The 22,599-nt window shown below is 40.3% G+C and overlaps 2 protein-coding genes across 12 annotated transcripts in view; both read right to left on the bottom strand.

Annotated features, from left to right (window-relative positions):
• Positions 1 to 114: 114 nt before the first annotated feature.
• Positions 115 to 2,708, bottom strand: rad1 (RAD1 homolog (S. pombe)). The gene is made up of 6 exons (XM_021622617.2): positions 2,389 to 2,708; positions 1,997 to 2,198; positions 1,792 to 1,900; positions 1,296 to 1,554; positions 938 to 1,036; positions 115 to 696 (listed from the first exon to the last, which is right to left on the bottom strand). The coding sequence occupies exons 2-6, from the start codon at positions 2,189 to 2,191 to the stop codon at positions 519 to 521; spliced, it is 840 nt and encodes a 279-aa protein (XP_021478292.1). The 5' UTR covers positions 2,192 to 2,198; positions 2,389 to 2,708; the 3' UTR covers positions 115 to 518.
• A 1,487-nt stretch (positions 2,709 to 4,195) lies between these two features.
• The window catches only part of sema4d (sema domain, immunoglobulin domain (Ig), transmembrane domain (TM) and short cytoplasmic domain, (semaphorin) 4D), an 82,685-nt gene continuing 64,281 nt past the window's right edge, over positions 4,196 to 22,599 (bottom strand). For 9 of the 11 annotated variants that reach the window (XM_036936874.1, XM_036936865.1, XM_036936870.1 and 6 more), the window contains 10 exons: positions 19,826 to 19,982; positions 19,447 to 19,669; positions 19,103 to 19,218; positions 13,934 to 14,106; positions 13,722 to 13,768; positions 13,078 to 13,461; positions 9,186 to 9,383; positions 7,512 to 7,736; positions 6,766 to 6,857; positions 4,196 to 5,262 (listed from right to left, as the gene is read on the bottom strand). In XM_036936874.1, coding sequence (XP_036792769.1) covers positions 5,233 to 5,262; positions 6,766 to 6,857; positions 7,512 to 7,736; positions 9,186 to 9,383; positions 13,078 to 13,461; positions 13,722 to 13,768; positions 13,934 to 14,106; positions 19,103 to 19,218; positions 19,447 to 19,669; positions 19,826 to 19,982 — 1,645 coding nt within the window. In that variant the 3' untranslated portion in view covers positions 4,196 to 5,232. The remainder of the gene's footprint in view (positions 5,263 to 6,765; positions 6,858 to 7,511; positions 7,737 to 9,185; positions 9,384 to 13,077; positions 13,462 to 13,721; positions 13,769 to 13,933; positions 14,107 to 19,102; positions 19,219 to 19,446; positions 19,670 to 19,825; positions 19,983 to 22,599) is intronic. The other 2 variants (XM_036936875.1, XM_036936876.1) reach the window with 2 other exon arrangements.

The raw sequence follows: 22,599 nt of genomic DNA on the forward strand, positions 1-22,599 counted from the left end.
AAACAGACGCCACCTGGCGCCGCGGAGTTGTATTGCGAGAACAGACAAGATGCTGCTAGTCGAAAGTGGTAGCGCCAGTTTTACATTGGAAGCTAAAGTGGTAGCGCCAGTTTTACATTGGAAGCTTAAGAGGCAGCGGCAGGTTTACAGTTTTCCATTTATTGTCAATACTAATGTTCAAATATTTATCAAAAGTGAAGGAATATTTTGATTATATAAATATTGTTTCAAGTTCCTTGTAAACTTCCAAACAATGGGAGAGCAGCATTAAATTCACAGAAAGCAAACCAAAAAACGAATTGAGAAAAACTATTAGCAATTAATCATTTTCATTTTAAAATGTACCAGAGCCAAAACTATTTACAAATAACACAGTCAAAGAATACAATCCAAAATAACACAGTCAAGGAATATAATCCAAATAATGGGGCCAAGTGAAAAAAAGGCAAGTTTTGCTTTAGAATAAAATCTAAAACATTTGAGCCTCGTATTCTTGTACAACAATATTCCTATTCTCCCTACTCCTCTTCCACTTCCTCATCCGGACAGCAGTAGTATTCAACGAAGCAGATCTGTCCATCATCATTCCTGACCAAGTACTGCAAAGACAGGAACCCTCTGCTGTCTGTCCTCACCGAGACCTTACAGGATAGAGCCAGGGCCTTGGTGGACGGCTTCAGGAGAGACATCTTGTACCTGACAAAAAGCACATCAGCAAAGTGACAATCCAGTTAGCATGTTCTTCAAAACCATAATTATCCCAGTGAAAGCCATACCCTCAAAGAGTGGCCAACCAGCAAAAACATAATTTAGTAAATTAATTCCATGTTCACGTGCACATTTTGGGGATTTCTAGGAAATGCAGGAATCTGTAGTGCCACACTTCCCAAATATCCAAATACATGATGATAATACAGTATATAGAAGATTAATGTACCTGTTAGTCTGAGTCTTTGTGCACTGAAACAGCTCCATCATGTCAGAATCTTTTGGGTAATCATAATGGGCATTCCCAGAATTCCCAAAGGTAGACAACCTAAACACGAAAACAGATAAAGAGAAGAAAGGTTAACAATGGCAAGATTATACTCTGCGACCATCATCCTGTAGCTGCAATGATCTCAGTACAACCAGCGAACTTGTCAAGAGTATCCAGCCTTTTGGTGGAATGGCCAAAAGGTTTTGGACGGACTGCAGACAGAGACTACAGTTAAGAGTCCTTAATTCGCTACAATACAATGCCATTTTGAGATTTCCTAATTTAAAAAACACACAACACAGTATTAGCATTGCACCTAAAGTATGGCTGACTGGGAGACATGGTGATCTGCAGGACCTCACTGGTCATGTCCAGCTCAGAGAAGGCCTCCTTCAGACTCTCTGACTGCAGGATGACTTTATTAGTCACATTGGTGCTGCAGAACTCAAAGTCTATGGGCTCCTCTGGCTCCTGGGTGTTGATCTTACACACCGTCACCACACCACCCTCCTCTAGGAACAGGGTCAGGGGGTAGCCATATCCGTTGTAGCACATCCGCAAGGCAGTGGCCACTCCTTCAACAAAAAGTAGACACAAGACATGTTAGTTACTCCCAGTAGCTTTAATCATGTTTTTAGGTTCACATTTTAGAATGAAAGGTGTGGCTGTGACTCTCTCCTAGAATAAAAAGCTGATGATTTTATTAAGGTTAAAATAATGGCGTTTTGACCTGCAAAGTCTTAATCAGATTGTTTTGTAAATCACCCAGGAGAGATCTGAAAGGATATCAAGAAGACAGTCTTCTTCATTACCTGGTACTGTGCTTCCCCCGAAGATGGTGAGACAGTCCAGAAGAACAGTCAGATTGACCTGAAACCCCACTGAGTCCTCTTTGATGGTAAACTCCTGGAAGATCTCAGCCTGGAAAAGAATGACAACATTAACAAGACATGACAACACAGCCCATCTAATGGTTAATGACTCAGAATTAGTGTATGTTGATATTCCTGCACTAACCTGAATAAAGGCATTGGCTTGCAGACATTTAGAGTCCTCCACAGTGACTTTCAACCCGTTTGGTGTGGCATTGAAAATTGCATGATCTTTGAAGGTGATAGCTTTCAAGATGTTGGACAGATTCCGGACATTGTCCAGACTAGCTACAAGGACGTAGTTGTCACCTTCAGTCTGAGACTGAGTAGACAAGGGCATTTTCGATCTGAAATAAACAAAATCAACAACAAAGGATGAAACCAAACTACAGTAGCTAGCTAGATTATTGAGATCAAGAATAGCTAAAGTTAACATAGCCAGTCTAGCTGTCAACCCACTTCAGCCGGCTAACGTTACGATAAATCTGATCTGCCAGCGTTAACTTTATATAACTAGTAACGCTGTGTCACACTCACACAATTGTCACTCGTTTTAGAAGATTAATCTTGATGTATCAAAGTCTGTTGACGTTTTTGAAGAATCGCGCCATCTGAGATTTCTTAACAATACTTTACTTCCGGGTGTTCTTCTTCGGTGGTGCATGCCCTGTCTCAAAGCCAAGTACAATATAATTGAACGATTTCGCCCCTTCTGTTTGGAGGTGTTTAAACAACTTAGTTTTCCAGACAGTACCTTGTCCATTATTGAGGTGTCTACACACAAAAAAACACATCGCAGCCAGCCACGACCGGGAGACCCCAGCGGGTTTGGCCGGCTGGGATGTCCATGTCCCATCGCGCTCTAGCGACTCCTTGTGGCGGGCAGGGAAGCTGACCTTAGATGGCTAACTGTACAGCGTTTCCTCTAAAACATTGGTGCGCCTGGCTTCCGGGTTATTATTTTATTTAACCTTTATTTAACTAGGCAAGTCAGTTAAGAACAAATTCTTATTTACGACCTCCTAGCAATGACGGTTAAGCAATCAGTGTGTCAAGAGATGGGACAAGACTTGTTACTACCAATTTAGATAAATTAAATTGGCGAGAAAAAGGGGTAAAAAGTAAAAAAATAATGATAATAATACTTTAAAATACTACTTATCTATACTTTACTATTGATATTTTTGACAACTTTTACTCCACTACAGTCCTAAAGAAAATAATGTACTTTTTACTCCATACATTTTCGATGACACCCAAAATTACTCGTTACATTTCGAAAGTTTAGCAGGCCAGGACAATTGTCAAATTTACGCACTTTTCAAGAGAACATTCCTGGTCATGCCTACTGCCCCTAATCTGACGGACTCACTAAACACAAATGCTTCGTTGGTAAAATATTGTGTAAATGTTGGAGTGTGCCTCTGGCTACCCGTAATTCAGAAATTAACAAATACAATCGTTCGGTCTGGTTTTCTTAATATAAGGAATGTGAAATTATTTATACTTTTGATACTTAAGTATATTTACAACCAAATACTTTTACTCAAGTAGTATTTTACTGGGTGACTTTCACTTGAGTAGTTCCCTATTAAGGTATCTTTACAGTTGACTCTAGTATGACAATTGGGTACTTTTACCACCACGGAGTATAATTTTGCATTACACAAAATACGACAGTGACATAATCAGAGTAGTTTTAGGGTTGGCTAGATATTCCCGTAATCTGCCACTAGATGGCCAAGTGTTACTGCTGATCGATATTTTGAGTGTAGCAGGTGTTCACGACTAGGGTGAAAGTCCGTTTCTGCTCTGTTGCCAATTCATGACGATACTGAGTTGGCTAGAGAGCAGAAACAGACCGGCAACTGGCTATCAATAATCTCACCTAAAGGGTAGCTAGCCTTCTAATTATTATCACACTAGGTGACTGTGCATCTGTTACATTGTCTTTGCCATATCACTGCAGATGCCAGGCTGTAAACCGGAGTGTGGAGACAGACCTCTAACTCAGACAAGTACATGGGGGCCTAGCCTACCAGTAGGTGCTACTTAATAATTCAACCAGAGAATCTGTTCCTGTGGAGTATTGCTGCTTTGATGTCATCATGATAGAAAGTATTTGGATTCGAAATGGGATGTCTGAGCGCAGCTGTTGTGAAGTTTCACTGTGACGCTCTCCTTTATAGCCTAAATGTCACAAAGACCTGACACTGATATGAACCACAGACATATCTGAACTGCATTCAAACCACTGAAATATCAAATGTCTGAACTGTTCTTCACTGCCCTCAAACGTGGCCAATGAAGAACACAGTATGATAGACAATAAGGCAACATCAAGTTCCACTGTCAAGTTCTCTTTAATACAATTTTCTTCTCCCACATTGTCATATGATTAACACATGGAATTAAACATTTCAGTGACAAGAGTTTAACTGACCACATAATGACAGAGAATACATGTGTCGGCAAAAATACAGGAATCTGAATCATTAATAGGCTACAACTGCATTTATTCAGCAATCTGAACCTATTGAAAGGCACTATGGAGTGGAGAGTGGAGTTTAGAGGTTACATTTGTGTCTGTACATCTTTGTACTGACACAATTTACTCATCTCTAGTTACTCTGGCAAAGCACTGGTAATGTAATATTATGTACTGTAATGGTAAAACAAAGAGCTCAACTCTAATTTTGATTGAGAAATCAATGTGGATATATTCTAGTCTAGACATACCGGTAAAATAATCTAAATAAAACAAAACAAACCTTATATTCCCATACTTTAAAACTTATCTAAAAACAAAACCCATCTCATTCTCATCTGTAACAGCTGCCCACTGTGAAAGACAGATGGACACTGCTACCACAGTAGAGAAAGAAAGTGCAAACTTCAAAGGTAGACTGTCGATCACTGAGGAAAGATCAGACACTGTGGCGATATCAGACACTGTGGCGATATCAGACACTGTGGAGATATCAGACACTGTGGAGATATCAGACACTGTGGAGATATCTGACACTGCATGCCGCCACTCAGTCACAGAGAATCTTCTGCTTTCACTGGGAATGCAGAGTAGACCCTCCCAAGAGCAAAGTCAACTGATCTGCCCAGTCCCCAGTCAGTCAGTAAGGGGGAGACTAAGGCCTATGCTAAAGCCTGTATGAAGGGCCTGTAACATTATAGAATATCTTTGATGCACCACAACAGGTGAACACTGCAGAACCGAAGCCAGAGGTTGAAGCCTTGCGTCAGGCGTCGAACGGCGAGAATAGTACCATGTCTCGTCATGACTTGGCATTTTTGGACCAAGGTCAGGTAGGGTCACCTGGGCTGAAGCCTGTCTTAGGAGCCAATAACAGTGGAGCTCAGGTGACCTCAGAGAGCACCTTGACCCTCACAGCTTTCCTATAGGAGGAGAGATACATACTGTAGAGAATGCAGATCGGTAATACCTTACACATTACCTTCTGCCCCTAGGAAGCTACAACAGGTGGAGGAAAAGGGACACTGTAAAATAAAGTGTTTAAAATGTCATCAATCCCACGTTTAGGTAAGTTATTATGAAAGACAAAAGAGCACTTCAAAATGTTTTAGACTTAGATGTTACTCCCGGTCAGTAAACCCTAGCCAGGTAGTAATGTAATCATTGTTTTGAACACAACCCTTAGACCAAGGTTCCCCAACTCCCTCTTTGTCTACTGTAGTAGAAGTGTTTACTGTAGTAGAAATCTTACAAAAAAAATACCCCCCAAAATACCATTCATTTCAAACCTACGTTTGTATACAATCACGTATGAGTGGGAATACCTTGCAACAGATTTCCAAAATTAAAATCACTTGGAGCTGGTGCAATCAATTTGCTGGTGTTTTCAAAGTGATCGTATACAAATGTAGGTTTGAAATTGTATTTTTGGGGGTATTTTTTTGTAAGATTTGATTTTTTGCAAACAATTCAAAACATACACATACAAACGACATTACACAAACATGAACGATATCACACCTGCCCTGACCCACATGCGCCCCCCCCCCCCCCCCCCCCCCAGCGCCCGCAATCGCTCTCCGCCACATGGCCTCAAACTGCCTTCGCCCACGCACTTTCAAAATCTAGATGATAAAGCATTTGACCTTGTGCCAACGACAGAGGATTGGTTGATTTCCAGTTAAGTATACACTTTTTGAAGATGACTGACGACAAAGGTATCATCCAACCAGTCGAGTATCTCACTGCACCCTCATGTGCCATGTCTTGAAATATGCAGCCATTCAGAATAAAAGTACATTTACATTGTAATGATTGTTTTAGACAAATATATCGGTTTTGGGCTTCTTGAGATCAATTTTGCAGTCTACAAATGATCTGTAATTATGTTCCGACCCCCTGAACATCCACTCAATAAAAATATTGTCCCGCAGCTGAATCTAGTTGATGATCCTTTGCCCGAGACACGTACCAGGTTGAACCAGGAAACAAACACATTTTTGTGCCGTTTTAAATAGTTAACTATTTTTGAACCGTGTAGAAGTATGGGGCATTCACTTCTTGATTCACTGGAATTCATCACCTCTGCAGTGCTCTAAGATATTAGATAAGGAGAGCACATCAAGCCACTACCCCTCGGCCCTGGCCCTAAACAGACACGCAGAGCCATCAAAATGTTGGTACGCAAAGTGAAAAAGCATGTGTGAGTTCAGGGTGGCTTCTAAATCATGTGCGTTAGGTAATCTTCCATGCACACACTCAGGCAGCGTTACGAAACTTTAATCAAATGTGTTTTCAACATTATTGAAAAAGTTACTCAAAGTTATTCATTTTAAATTGCACTGCAGTTTGACACACACAAAACACACCCCAATCTAAGTTCACTACTTCCCCAATGATTTGGTGCTTAGTGAATATAAACCTACCCATGCTCTTTTCCACCTCTTTAGCAGTTTGTTGTGTTCCGAGAGGGCACTCCTCCATTGGCTCATATCTCTGGATGGAATACTGTCTTCATCTGTTCATCAGAAACAAAAGTTACTGTATTTAACACTGTTACTGTTTCAGTACGTTTTCTTCCGTTTTGTGCCCAATGAGCATGATGACCCCAGTTCTCTTGATTCAACTGATATTACAGTAGGCAATACTGTGATATCAGTTGAAAACTTACTGTATTTGACAATTGACTACTATAATATCAGTTGAATCAAGAGAACTGGGTCATCATGCTCATTAGGCACCAAACGGAAGAAAACGTACTGAAAAAGTTAAATAATTAACACCTGGACTTGCAAACCATTTTCCGTTGTGTGCCCTAATGAACACAACCCTGGTAATGTAAGAGTGTTTGCCTGGGGGCGTATTCATTACGCAGATTCTGTTGCAAAACATTTCTTAAATGGAAGCGCATGAAACGAAAATGGTTGAGGGACCTACCTGAATTTTCCCAATAGAAACTCAATTTTTTTAGCTAATGATTTCAATGTTTAGCTAACTATTACACCCCTGTCCTTGTTAATAAGATTTGCGTTGACACTGATTTTCTAGAACCTACTGCATAATTTGACAAGGACTCATTCATAGGATTCGTTCAACATGCAGGCAGGAGCTTATGGAGAGAGAAGAGAACAATATAAAAGGTGTAGCTATCCCGACCATCTATGATCACTACCTCTACTGAGGATGTTGAGGTCCACTTTAGATGTGTCATTTCCTGCGCTGGACGCAGCGACACATTGGTAGCTGGAGTCCTTGACCAGGGCCCTCTCTCTCACCCAGCTGCTCACCAGCACCTCTCCATGGGGGTCCCCCCGGACCAAGGGGTGGCGGTACTCTGTGATGGGCGTCTCCAGGTGGGCCCCGTTCACCTGCCAGTGAATTTGGAGATCACTGGGACCTGAGGGACATAATGGGACTTCATATGGACTTTGGATGGAGAGCGTCTATTGTGAACATGCTTTTTAGTTGAGGGCTTCATCTCTGTCCAGGAAACCGTCCCCGTTTCTCCAGCTAAGCTCCTTAGCCACTTAATAAAGAGCAACGCTATAGCACTGACATCCTATTCTGATTCACAGTGTTTCAGCCCAAACTGAGAGGAAGCAGATCAATTAAATTCTGCTTTACTGAAGGTTTGATTCCCGTAAACCAGGTGTGTGCTTTGGCACATTAAAATTGCTGTCGAGGAACGTCAATTCTAAGCTCTCACACCAAACAAACTCCTTGGTTCACGATCATAGAAATACCTGACAGATCTGACTCTAACAGATCCTCAGCACAGAAAGGACTTATCATTCTGCACATAATTTGCACAGTTTTCAGATTCTAATATGGTAGCATATATTAGCATGAACCACTTCATTCTAAATACTGCCTAGGATCAAGTGTGCAGATTTGAGTCCAAATAGATGTGCTCCTGTTGTGCGTCAGCCTATTTTAAAAACATTCAATCGTGATTGAGGGGAAACGTAATTTGTGGTGAGGTGAATGACTTGTGCAATGTTCTCCGATGGCCTTTTCATTTGTTTTCAAAAGATCACATTCAGTCAATTCGTTTTTTCAATGTATGCAATTTTAATCTTTCAAAAAAAGGTCATAAAGACTAAAACTTTTAATAAATCAGAAGCTCGTCTTCCTACATTTCCTGTCCGTGTGTATAAAAGTAACCTAGTTAGCTTGGTTTGCACATGTTAGCATTATGACAGTTAAACCAGTAGGCTAAATGTTCAAAACATTTGAAATCAGGATGTATTAAAACCCCCCATACGAACAGTAGCCCCAGAATGCCTATGGATATACGAACATCTTCAAAAAGTATATTCCATATATACACAAATATATACACTGTACAGGCACAAGTTCTAGTTTTAGAAACTCAGTAATTGACAGAGCTTAAAAAGTACCAAAAACAGTCTTTTGTTCTTATAAAGACCTCTCTCGCCTCGTTTCAAATTAAATATCTGTCTCAGATTTCCCAATAACACAATATACAAAATGGTGCAAGTTTATATATATATATATATATAAAAAAAATGGAACTAAAACCTTTGAGACAACTTGCTCAATCAAATACATATTTCAGTGAGCTGATCTACTGTACCTTAACACAAAAACATCTAACTTTTCATCACATTATTGTACCGTCACCTATAACATTTAAAAGGGGTCAGAATAACGCATGGCTCAAGGAACACACTTGTTTTGAGGATGTGAACACATCCCAGGTTAGGGTAGAAAGGTAGGTAGGTATGTAGGGGGTTGGTTGATGTGTGTCTGAAGGGAGAAAGCCACATGCAAGGTGTGGAGTGAGAGAGAGACACACACATAGGTCACAACAGGCACCACTCACCCAAGGCCAGACAGAAGAGCAGGAAGGCCTCCTGAGCCTGAACCCCCCAAGCCTGGTCTTGGAGGGATGGGGGCAGCAGGCATACCCCTAACCCCTCAGAGGAGGTGGAGGAAGGAGGGAGAGAGGGACTACTTCCCGAGGTGGACAGGGATGAGGAAGTGTCAACAGGAGAGAGAGGAGGAACAGCAGAGGAGGCGGCTGTGAGGGAGAGAGGGAGGAGGTGGGGAGAGCCGAAGGAGAGAAAGGAGAGTTCTCTAAGGACAACAGCCAGGCAGTAAGATAAATGTGTGAAACAGACAGACACAGGAGGGGAGGCTATAGGTCTAACTATTAAAAGAGGCCTTGTGAACCAATACATCCATAGAAATTCAAAAACAACATTACTACACTAAAATAAAATGAGAACATACAAGTCGGACAGTTATTACTAAATAATCATCTTTAAAAGAGTAAAACTTAAAGCTTCATTCAATAAAAAAAAACATCTGATTACTTCCAGTGCCAATGTTCTAAGGACAAAGAAAACAAATGCTTTATAATATTTCACCTTTTCATTTTACAAAGCTTCTAACATTAGAGAAGCTTAATGTACATACTGACATGACCAGTGGGGAAAACTAACCAACACAGGTTAATATGGAGGAAGCTCATGTCTAGTAAATATGACCCCAGAGTTCACGTGTCTTCGTACCATTGGAATTGTGGATTCACAGGAGACAAGAGTTAGAATAGAGCCGTGTAGCTCTGGAGAGGTCTGTGCTCTTCAGACAGCAGTGGTTTGAGTGTCCAGCATTTCCCGTCGTCGTCATCTAGTGAGTCACGTTCACTCACTTCAGCATTTTCCCCGTATAAAAACAGGATTACCAAAACCACGTCCTCCTTTCATGAAACAGGTGATTACCAAAACCAAGTCCTCCTTTCATAAAACGGGATGATTACCAAAACCAAGTCCTCCTTTCATAAAACGGGATGATTACCAAAACCAAGTCATCTTTTCATAAACGGGATGATTACCAAAACCAAGTCCTCCTTTCATAAAACGGGATGATTACCAAAACCAAGTCCTCCTTTCATAAAAACAGCTGATGATGCCTCATAGGCTTAATCTTTAAAATTGTCATTGACAAACATGTAAGGAATGAGACTAGATTTAAGTGATAATGCCCTCAAACCGGTGTTCGGAGGATATATTGGCACGGGTGTTAGGCCCGAGACAAAGTCGAAAACTGTGCCAATATATCCTCCGATCCCCGGCTTGAGGGCATTATCACTTTTATACAACGGGTCACCAACACATTCAAATAATGATTTACATATTTTTTTTAAAAACATTATTTGGATGAATCTATTCATACCATTTCATCCTCCCACAAAATATAGTCCCGACACAAATCTAGGGTTGCTATCCAAGCCGGCTGGTCGTTTGTTCTATTGGTTTCGGTTGCCAGAGACGCGACCCAGTCGTTCGTTGTAAATGTTCTACTGGCTGGCAACGTTTTTATCCTTTGCTTGCTAGCTAGCTAGCTGGCTGGCTGGCTAACTTAGTCACGTCAAAGAGTGCAGCCAGAATAACAACAAAGTAGCTGCATTTGCTTACGCCGTTTTCTAGTGACATTTGTGTATACATCCGGATACATCCATAAAAATGAGCTAATGAGGCACGATTTCACCTGGCATAGAAATGTGCTCTCTCGTCAGGACACTGAGGAGCTAGTCAACAACACAGCTAACACAATCACTTCAAACTGAAGCTGGAAAGACTGCAAATTAGCTGCACTTCATTTAGTTCTGTTTTCTATTTACATTTCTTTGTATACAATCCATAAAAATGACGCGGATTCATGATTTTGCCTGGCTGAGAAAAGCTGCCTGCCTGTCTCATCCCGACACATTCATTACTATGGGACAGCTGAAGATCGAATGTCAATACTGAAACAGTGTTGCAAATGTCAGAGAGAGAGACAGACTACTGAAAACCAATTGCTAGTCTTAAAGAAATGGTAGATTATGTCGAGATGCTTTTTATAGTGGCTGGGCTGATGAAACAGTGGATTGAACAGAGTAAATAGGCAATTCAACGTTATAGCTTTAGCCAGTGGTAACTTGTGGAATAGACACCGGTTGGAATGCAGTTTTAATCAATCATCGTCCAGGATTAGACCCACCCATTGTATAAATATCTATAGATCTCATATCAGTCATACCACACCTTTTCCATCAGTCAGTCACTGGCCACCAGTGGTTGTCTGTTTATCGACATAGCTTTTTCTAACCACCACCAGAGAACAAGGCATAGAGCGAACTAACAAACCGTCCCTGAGAATTTACAGATTGTCCTAGAGGTTCTAGAGGAGATTGTCCTAGAGGAGATCGTCCTAGAGGTTCTAGATGAGATGGTACTATAGGTTCTAGAGGAGATCGTCCTAGAGGTTCTAGAGGAGATCGCCCTAGAGGTTCTAGAGGAGATCGCCCTAGAGGTTCTAGAGGAGATCGTCCTAGAGATTCTAGAGGAGATCGTTCTAGAGGAGATCGTCCTAGAGGTTCTAGAGGAGATGGTACTATAGGTTCTAGAGGAGATCGTCCTAGAGGTTCTAAAGGAGATGGTACTATAAGTTGAGATGGAAAGCAGCTGACCTACTACGTCAAATAGCCTTATTTCACTGAATATTCAGAAAAATACAACAAACAAGTTATGTTTTAACAGCCTTAGAAGAAGAAGTTCAAGCTATGTTTTAACAGCCTTAGAAGAAGAAGCTCCCATGTTATGTTTTAACAGCCTTAGAAGAAGAAGCTCCCCGCATTGTACAAAAAAATAACTAACAAAGGCTCCAATTTGGAAAACAAGTTAACTTACCAATTTGGTAAACAATGTTTCCAATTTGGAATAAAAATCAGCGTTTCTTGCTGGAAAAATGCAGAGCGAGATGGTTACTGGTTTGCACAGAGATTAGGCTATGATTTTAATATTTAGTTAGTAGGCCCTACATTTGATTGATCTTGGGGTAGCCAGAGTGAGTAAGAGAATCTCTGAAGGCAAGCGGGATGTGTGACTTGACCTCCTAATAACTGAAGTAATCTGCCTCCGTCTGTCCTTCTGAAAGAGAGGTGGCCACTGAGCTTATGTATAACACACAGGTTTGTATGTATAGGCCCACTGTGGAGAGAGCCAGCAAGGGAGAAGACCCCTATAAATAACAAGTCTTCATATTTCTTGCACTAGTAAAAAGAGAAGCTGAGATGTGCATCTTTTAGTACGGTGATGCTTCTTGATCTGCGTCTGCATATTCAATAGGCTGAGAGTCACAGTCCACGTCAAAGGGCTTCTCTTTAGAAGGACTGTCTTCTCCCCCGTAGCTGCGAGAGGGGACCTTGCCGTTGCTACACTCTGGCTCGGTCTCATAGCCGGTGTCCCTCAGGGCTCGGAGCTGTACCCCGTTCTGAGTCAGGCGGATCTGATCCTTTACGTCCAGCTTGTCTACTGTGACGGGCTCCATGAGGCCGGCCTCGCAGGCTAAATACTCAGGTTGGGGCTTCTTCTGGCTTCCCAGCAGAGCCGCACGAAGACGAAGACACGGCCCCGGTAGGTACTGCATGTAACAGTTGTAGACCAGGGCAGCCAGGAAGAGGAGGAAGAACAGGAGGAAGAGGAAGAGGAAAGTACTGCTGTTGTCGTGTTGGAGGTACTCTGTCGCAGGGTCCCGGGTCTCTGGGAGCGGGAGGGCGCTGGAGCTGGGGGGAAGGAGCTTGGGCTGGAGCCTGGCGGTGTTGCTGCTGCTGGGGGGCGTGGTTAGTGATGACGAGGCGCTGTGAGTGGGTGGTGGTGAGGTGGGGGCGGTGGAGCTGGGAGGGGCTGAAGTTAGTGGGAGGGGTCTCACGGTGTTACCGTTATTACCTTCAGTGGCAGCGGTGGACTGGTGGTGGGGGTGAGCAGAGCTGAGGGTGCTGGCGGTCTGAGGGGGGTGGCCTCGTGGTGATGGCCTCCTGGGGACATCCAGGTCTAGGACATACCCAGCCAGGAGGCGGCTGAAGTTCTTCCCTGCAACAGGGGCCCACTCCAGTGACCAGCACTCGTACAGGCCGTGGTCCTCTGGGGCCACGCTGTAAATGAGCAGACCCGTCTCACCCATCAGGTGGAACTTGGAGGCCTCGGTCATGGTGCTGCTGTTCTGCTTCCAGACCACCACGGCCAGGTTGGACTGAACCAGGCATGGCAGCTCAGCCGAGCTCCCTGGTTTAACTGTCACCCGCTGGTAGTTCTCCACGGAGAGCCCTGGCGCTGTGAGGAGAGGAGAGGAGTTTACTCTCTGAAGAGAGGGCTGGTGTTACTAGATCTGTCCTGAACATCCTTGCTGTGTTTAATGTGAAATCTCTGGTAAGTAAGATGCTTATATAGCAATTAAACTCGGAACTAAAGCGATATAAAGACATTCCTAAATGAGTGTATTTGTTTACTGTTAGCACTGCAGCCCGTCTCTCTGCCAATAGCTAGTCAGTATGCAGAGACTTGGGTCACGTTAAAATGCAGAGGTTACAGACCTGAGGGACACTTGTCTGCATCACCGTTAAGGCTCTGGATCAAGTTCCTGAAAAACAAAACAGAACTGACATTAGGTAGACATACATCAGGGTCGACACTTTCAGGCTTGTCGTTGGAGAAACAGGATGGACTGGGTTACACCGAGGCAGGAGAAACACGTAGGTTTTGCATTGTGCTGATAATCCTAATGCCACTATAAAAGGAGTGTTACCGGTGCGTGAGGCCCTGGGTGTGGAAGATGTTGACACAGGTGGAAGAGTCTGGATCCCAGGCACAGTAAGGGTCCCGGGTCAAGATACAGTCTGAACAGGATGGGTACTTGTCACAGAACGCAGTAGGAGACTGCACCACGCCCGAGTCTGAGCCAGCGTACAGGGACCTCGTCTGTGAACACAGCCACACACATAGGTCTGTGATGGTAGCTGAATACCATGTAACTGACTTATGGCTGAAAACAGCCATGAAAATAAAATAACTATCAAATACATTTAAAATAGGCCTACATTCATTTTGGGGTACTTATTTAATAATTAACTGCATTTTCATGTTGATAAACTTCACCTAATAGCGGGAGTGTTTACTAATGATTATAACTTAGTCCAGCAGCTAATCCGCTAGTTGAGCGGGGCTGTCTAAGCGCTGGCCTATAGGCTATGGCACTTCAGTACATTCTTTTTATTACAGTGCCTTGCGAAAGTATTCGGCCTCCTTGAATTTTGCGACCTTTTGCCACATTTCAGGCTTCAAACATAAAGATATAAAACTGTATTTTTTTGTGAAGAATCAACAACAAGTGGGACACAATCATGAAGTGGAACGACATTTATTGGATATTTCAAACTTTTTTAACAAATCAAAAACTTAAAAATTGGGTGTGCAAAATTATTCAGCCCCCTTAAGTTAATACTTTGTAGCGCCACCTTTTGCTGCGATTACAGCTGTAAGTCGCTTGGAGTATGTCTCTATCAGTTTTGCACATCGAGAGACTGAATTTTTTTCCCATTCCTCCTTGCAAAACAGCTCGAGCTCAGTGAGGTTGGATGGAAAGCATTTGTGAACAGCAGTTTTCAGTTCTTTCCACAGATTCTCAATTGGATTCAGGTCTGGACTTTGACTTGGCCATTCTAACACCTGGATATGTTTATTTTTGAACCATTCCATTGTAGACTTTGCTTTATGTTTTGGATCATTGTCTTATTGGAAGACAAATCTCCGTCCCAGTCTCAGGTCTTTTGCAGACTCCATCAGGTTCTTCCAGAATGGTCCTGTATTTGGCTCCATCCATCTTCCCATCAATTTTAACCATCTTCCCTGTCCCTGCTGAAGAAAAGCAGGCCCAAACCATGATGCTGCCACCACCATGTTTGACAGTGGGGATGGTGTGTTCAGCTATGTTGCTTTTACGCCAAACATAACATTTTGCATTGTTGCCAAAAAGTTCAATTTTGGTTTCATCTGACCAGAGCACCTTCTTCCACATGTTTGGTGTGTCTCCCAGGTGGCTTGTGGCAAACTTTAAACAACACTTTTTATGGCTATCTTTAAGAAATGGCTTTCTTCTTGCCACTCTTCCATAAAGGCCAGATTTGTGCAATATACGACTGATTGTTGTCCTATGGACAGAGTCTTCCACCTCAGCTGTAGATCTCTGCAGTTCATCCAGAGTGATCATGGGCCTCTTGGCTGCATCTCTGATCAGTCTTCTCCTTGTATGAGCTGAAAGTTTAGAGGGACGGCCAGGTCTTGGTAGATTTGCAGTGGTCTGATACGCCTTCCATTTCCATATTATCGCTTGCACAGTGCTCCTTGGGATGTTTAAAGCTTGGGAAATCTTTTTGTATCCAAATCCGGCTTTAAACTTCTTCACAACAGTATCTCGGACCTGCCTGGTGTGTTCCTTGTTCTTCATGATGCTCTCTGCGCTTTTAACGGACCTCTGAGACTATCACAGTGCAGGTGCATTTATACGGAGACTTGATTACACACAGGTGGATTGTATTTATCATCATTAGTCATTTAGGTCAACATTGGATCATTCAGAGATCCTCACTGAACTTCTGGAGAGAGTTTGCTGCACTGAAAGTAAAGGAGCTGAATAATTTTGCACGCCCAATTTTTCAGTTTTTGATTTGTTAAAAAAGTTTGAAATATCCAATAAAAGTCGTTCCACTTCATGATTGTGTCCCACTTGTTGTTGATTCTTCACAAAAAAATTGTTTTATATCTTTATGTTTGAAGCCTGAAATGTGGCAAAAGGTCGCAAAGTTCAAGGGGGCCGAATACTTTAGTAAGGCACTGTATATACGTGTACTTCCTTTTATACAAGGCACATTTTCATTGCTTGCTAGTAAATACAATATAGTGCGACTATTCATTAACTATTCAACAGCAGTCAACATGGTTGTTCTGGCTCTGAGGCCTATAATGTGTCAATCATCTCCAACCTGGCATGGAATAATTCGACAAGGAATCTTTTTTTTCCACATAGCCTATTTATCAGTGTTGATTAGTCTATGAACATGTTGCCTTTATTTGTTTCCATTTTAATATTGTTACAGTTCAACTTCATACTATTGCATTGTGGTCTCTCTCACCTTCATCCTTTCCTCGTCAATTCATTATCTTATATACTACTTTCAGAAAGCTTAAAGTAGGCCTAGATTTTTGAAAACGTTTTCATGAAAAAAATGATATTTGCTTGAGTCTGACATACGCTGGTGGCTTTGATTGATGGGTGCTTTTACGTGTGTGTGTGTGTGTGTGTGTGTGTGTGTGTGTGTGTGTGTGTGTGTGTGTGTGTGTGTGTGTGAGAGAGTTCTCTGATTCTCTCTATAGGCTTATGTCCACTCAGAAAGTTTCCTAAAGTAGCCTGTCTGGACTCAATCTCTCTAATACAAATCAAACGCTCCCATCATGATTTTTAAATGACACATTTCAGTTAAAGGCCCTTTCTCACAAAGTCTGTCATTTTCAAATCGAATAATTAGTAAAAAAAAAAATAATCTATACGAGCACGTCTGTTCACACCAGTTGCAAAATATCGTCCTGCCACACACTTCATTATTTTTTCGTTACATATTTTTTTCATTCGATAATAAGCTGTTGACCAATTGAATTGTTATCTGGGACACTGCCACTGACAGGCTGCACAATTCACCTTGTGTGAATTAATGTCAGTTTTTTTACGTTTGCAATGCATCAGTGCAGCAAGGTATCAATTTAGCCAATGTAAACACATCACACCAGAGCTAGGCTACACGTCACTCTCGCCATTCAAACCCCTATGCCAGTTCATTGCCAACCTTGTACTGTCGCCTATTTTGTAGCCATTCAGCAAGCAAGAGGATCGATCGATGCTTCTCTCCTTGAATAGACCTAGGCCTATTCGTTTTAAACTCTATACACTGAACAAAAATAGAAACACAACACGTAAAGTGTTGGTCCCGTGTTTCATGAGCTGAAATAAAAAAATCCCAGAAATGTTCCATATGCGTAAAAATCTTATTTCTCTCAAATGTTGTTTACATCCCTGTTAGCAAGCATTTCTCCTTCGCCAAGATAATCCATCCACCTGACAGGTGTGGCATATCAAGAAGCTGATTCAACAGCATGATAATTACACAGGTGCACCTTGTGCCGGGGACAATAAAAGGCCACTCTAAAATGTGCAGTTCTGTCACACAACGCCACAGATGTCTCAAGTTGAGGGAGCGTGCAATTGGCATGCTGACTGCAGGAATGTCCAACAGAGCTGTTGCCAGAGAACTGAATGTTCATTTCTCTACCATAAGCCGTCTCCAACGTCGTTTTAGAGAATTTGGCAGTACGGCCAACCGGCCTCTCAACTTCAGACCACGTGTATGGTGTCGTGTGGGCGAGTGGTTTGCTGACATCAACGTTGTGAACAGAGTGCCCCATGGTGGCAGTAGGGTTATGGTATGGGGCAGGCATAAGTTAAGGACAATGAACACGATGGCAATTTGAATGCACAGAGATACCGTGACGAGATCCTGAGGCCCACTGTCGTGCCATTCATCCGTCGCCATCACCTCATGCTTCAGCATGATAATGAACAAGGATTTGTACACAATTCCTGGAAGCTGGAGATGTCACAGTTCTTCCATGGACGGCATATTCACCAGACATGTCCCCCATTGAGCATGGGACGGCAGGGTAGCCTAGTGGTTAGAGCGTTGGACTAGTAACCGGAAGGTTGCAAGTTCAAACCCTGACAAGGTGACATCTGTCATTCTGCCCCTGAACAGGCAGTTAACCCACTGTTCCTAGGTCATCATTGAAAATAAGAATTTGTTCTTAACTGACTTGCCTAGTTCAATAAAAATATAAAAAAAGAAAAAATGTTTGGGATGCTCTGGATTGACTTGTACGACAGCGTGTTCCAGTTCCCGCTAATATCCAGTGACTATTTATATTGTATTTAGATGAGGGGGGTCTGCACAGGAGGCCTTATGCCTTATCATTGTAAATAATAATTTGTTCTTAACTGACTTCCTTAGTTAAATAAAAAGGTTAAATATTATTATATTTATTTGTTTAAAGCAGTGTTGGGGAAGTTATGTGAATTGTTAGGAAAAGTGGGGGCAAAAACAAACGGACTTGGTGTGAATAGTTTAAAATCTGTATTCTTTCAGAATTCCTCTCCAATCTTACAAGTCTTCATTTGTATACTAGACTAATATTTATAGGTAATAACTTGAATAATAAGAATGAAATGCTACTGATAATAGAGAAGTGTGTAAGGGTAGTGAAGTTGCAGAGAAAAGCCACGTGTTTCTTTTGAGTCTGATACGCGCCAACTACAGTAACCTCAAATTCCAAGACGTTACAGACACACTAAAGATTAACATACACCTTCAAAGTCAACACATTTTTTTTTTTACAGTGTCTGTAAAAATGCTTAAATGCCGTGTAAGTCTGGCCCGTAGAGAGCAAACAATGCTCATTATTCTTTCACAGAGAAGTTGTGGTTTTAACATCGGCGCAGACTCGTCGTCTCTGGTCGGTAACTTCCCCTTTTTCTACTCTCGAGTTGAACAGTTTTACACGGACATGAAATCCAAATCGAGGGCCAAAGTTAGTGGGTAGGTAGACTTCTCAAATTGAGAAATAAAGCTTAGCTTGTCTTTGGGTATTCAATATCTTTAGTTTTATTGGAAATGGCTGAACAAGAAAAACGTTGAAAAGGAACTTGAAAGAGACGTATTTATTATTGCTCCTTTTTGCTCCATTGTACATGATGCGAACTGGCGACTGACGTTTCGATGTCTTCCTCAGTTTAAGTGTCATCACAGGAGAGGAGAACTCACTTTCCGTGAGACACGGATGTGAGAGTCTCCTTCCATATTTCTCTTTGACTTACCCCTTGTGATGACAGAAGCAAGGTCTTGATAGGCTCAGATTTGTGGAGAAGCTGAATCTCTTCCACTGTATGGACCAGCCCGTCATACACCACCGATTTATGCAGAAGTCCTTTATCTAAAGGGTTAGAGGGGGAAACGTCAACGCCATATCAAGGACCGAAATACGTCCCTTTTGTCTTAATCAGGAGCTGAGAGTTGATCATAATCCCACCAAATACAAACACCTTTCACAACAACGAGGAACATTTTAATTAACCAAATTAAAATGGAATTGACCCTATAACTCCCACACAACACTGTCCTCTGAACCTCAGCCAGCTCCCTGAGAACCGTTGGCGCCTACCGGTCCCAGTAAATATGACGTCATATACGTTGTTGTCCAACGCCTGCACCCTCTCCACAGCGATCTGGGTGTAGCTGACATCCTTGGTGATGAGTTTGGGCCCGTTGCCGATGGGAAGGACAGGGTCTTCCAGTAAGGGATGGTCCTTAACAAACTGCAGGGTCTTGTCAGGCAGGTGGAGAGAGCTGCTGATGTTCTGGAGACGGTGGTGGTTGTTGATGCACTACAGATGGATAGGAGTGAGAGGGGATGATGCTATGAAGGATACAACGCTCTAATCCGGTCCAAATGTGACAATTCAATCCAAGGTATGATTAAACACAACTACAAAATAAGATGTAGACATGTTTAGAAGGTGATTTCAGCAAGCAACACTTACAGCTCCTGGGCGAGGGGTGGGGGTGATCCCGTTGTACCTCACCCACTTGGTGTGAGACTGTTCCACTGTGGCTTTCTGCATGTATTTCCCCTTGGAGAACACATTTTCTACTGACAACATGTCGTAGGCACACACTGCAGACAGGCCTACGTTTCCCCTGGACAAGAAAGAGACAAAGACAATGTCACAGAACACCCTTCCACAAGTGGGTGTCACCACTGCCATGGTGAGATGTGGTCGCTCCGATACCTATTAACACCGTGGTAAAATGACAGAGCCTTCAGAAGGTATTCACACCCCTTGACTTTTTCCCCATTTTGTTGTGTTACTGCCTGAATTTAAAATGGATTTATAATAATAATATGTTGCCACTGGCCTACATACAATACCCCATAATGTTAGTGGAATGTAAAAAAAAAAATGTTTTCAAACTAATTAAAATGAACATCTGAAATTCCTTTAGTCAATAAGTATAATAGTAATAATAATAATATTATATAATAATATATAATAATAATAATATATAATAATAATAATATATAATAATAATAATAATAAATAATAATAATAATATATAATAATAATAATATATAATAATAATAATAATAAATAATAATAATAATATATAATAATAATAATATATAATAATAATAATAATAATATATAATACTAATAATATATAATAATAATAATAATAATAAATAATAATAATAATAATAATAATATATAATATATAATAATAATAATAATATATAATAATAATAATAATAATAATAATAATAATAATAATAATAATATATAATAATAATAATAAATAATAATAATAATATATAATAATAATAATAATAATAATAATAATATATAATAATAATAATAATAATAAATAATAATAATAATATATAATAATAATAATAATAATAATAATATATAATAATAATAATAAATAATAATAATAATATATAATAATAATAATATATAATATATAATACTAATAATATATAATAATAATAATAATAATAAATAATAATAATAATATATAATAATAATAATAATAATAATAATATATAATAATAATAATAAATAATAATAATAATATATAATAATAATAATATATAATATATAATACTAATAATATATAATAATAATAATAATAATAAATAATAATAATAATAATAATAATAATAATATATAATATATAATAATAATAATAATATATAATAATAATAATAATAATAATAAATAATATATAATAATAATAATAATAATAATAATAATATATAATAATAATAATAAATAATAATAATAATAATAATAATAATATATAATAATAATAATAAATAATAATAATAATAATATATAATAATAATAATATATAATAATAATAATAATGTTAAACCTCTTTGTACATGCAACATGTGTGCGATAGTGTTTAACATGATTTTTGAATGACTGCCTCATCTCTGTACCCCACACATATAATTATCTGTAATGTCCATCTGTTGAGCAGTGAATTTCAAACACAGATTCAACCACAAAGATCAGGGATGTTTTCCAATGCCTCACAAAGAAGGGCACCTATTGGCAGATGGGTAAAAAAAAAATTAAAAGCCGACATTGAATATCTCTTTGAGCATGGTGAAGTTATAATTACACTTTGGATGGTGTATCAATACACCCAGTCACTACAAAGACAGAGGTGTCCTTCCAAGGGCTGACTGAATTTAGTCGACTGGTCGGTCGATCGAGATTTCTTTAGTCGAGCAGTAGTTAAAAAAATGATTCACGGTGTACAAGACAACTGTCTGACTTCCGCCTATGAGTGGACTAATCCATTGTGGAGGCTATGGGGATGGTACAGTCCATCCTTTTAAGACACATGTTACTGAAACTACATGATAAAGAACAAATGGTGCAACACGAACACAAATATTATTATTTTATAACTACTGCCGCTCTCTCTCCTGCATTTGTTCGCGGTTGCCGTCGGCGGTTCTGAAACAGCGCGCTGTTGAATTGGCGCCTTCTTCCTAGACCATGTTGCAATCAAGCATTTTAATTTTAAAATAAAATAACTAAGCGACTTCAATAATTAGCGTGAAAAATAAATAAACCGTTCCATTTAGGCAATTGCATTCACGAATGCATGCGACTGTTTAGTCTTTGCTGTGATAATGGCTTCTCAATTTTGTTTTAAACATCACAACACTCTCTGGTACGCTTTTAAGTTATTTAGTGTTTAAAACTGTTCCAAACAGTCAGAAAAGGTTTATTGTAATCTAACAGCATCTGTTTGTAAACATAATACGCAGACAAAGCTTGTTCCTTAAATTATTTTTCTTCATCTCCAGTATTTAACAACTAGTCACATTTATTCCACACATCTGACTTCCCCTTTACTTCCTGAGAAACCAGTACACATTCCCCCATCTCCAGTTTGTCACGTCCTCTGCATCCATTTTGCTGTTACGGTGTTCAGAGTTTGTTGTAACCAATTTATTGATGTGATTATGATATGCTATAGGTCAGGCCCTGTCGTTAACATGCATGAGATGCATACGTAATAGGGAATGTTTTTATCTAAACAAATTAGGGATTTCTGTAACAAAACTTCTCAGTCAGAAATGTCTGTAATTATGTGACAGCTTCAGCAACACAGACAGCATGATAAATACTGTTGATGTTCTGTGGTGGTTGCTGCAGCAGGGAGGAGAGAGAAACGGTTGCTAGTCACAGTCAAAGTATTTTTTTTAACAAGGTGTAGCATGTCTGAGCCT

This window comes from Oncorhynchus mykiss, chromosome 12, assembly GCF_013265735.2.
Source record: "Oncorhynchus mykiss isolate Arlee chromosome 12, USDA_OmykA_1.1, whole genome shotgun sequence".
NCBI lineage: Eukaryota > Metazoa > Chordata > Actinopteri > Salmoniformes > Salmonidae > Oncorhynchus > Oncorhynchus mykiss.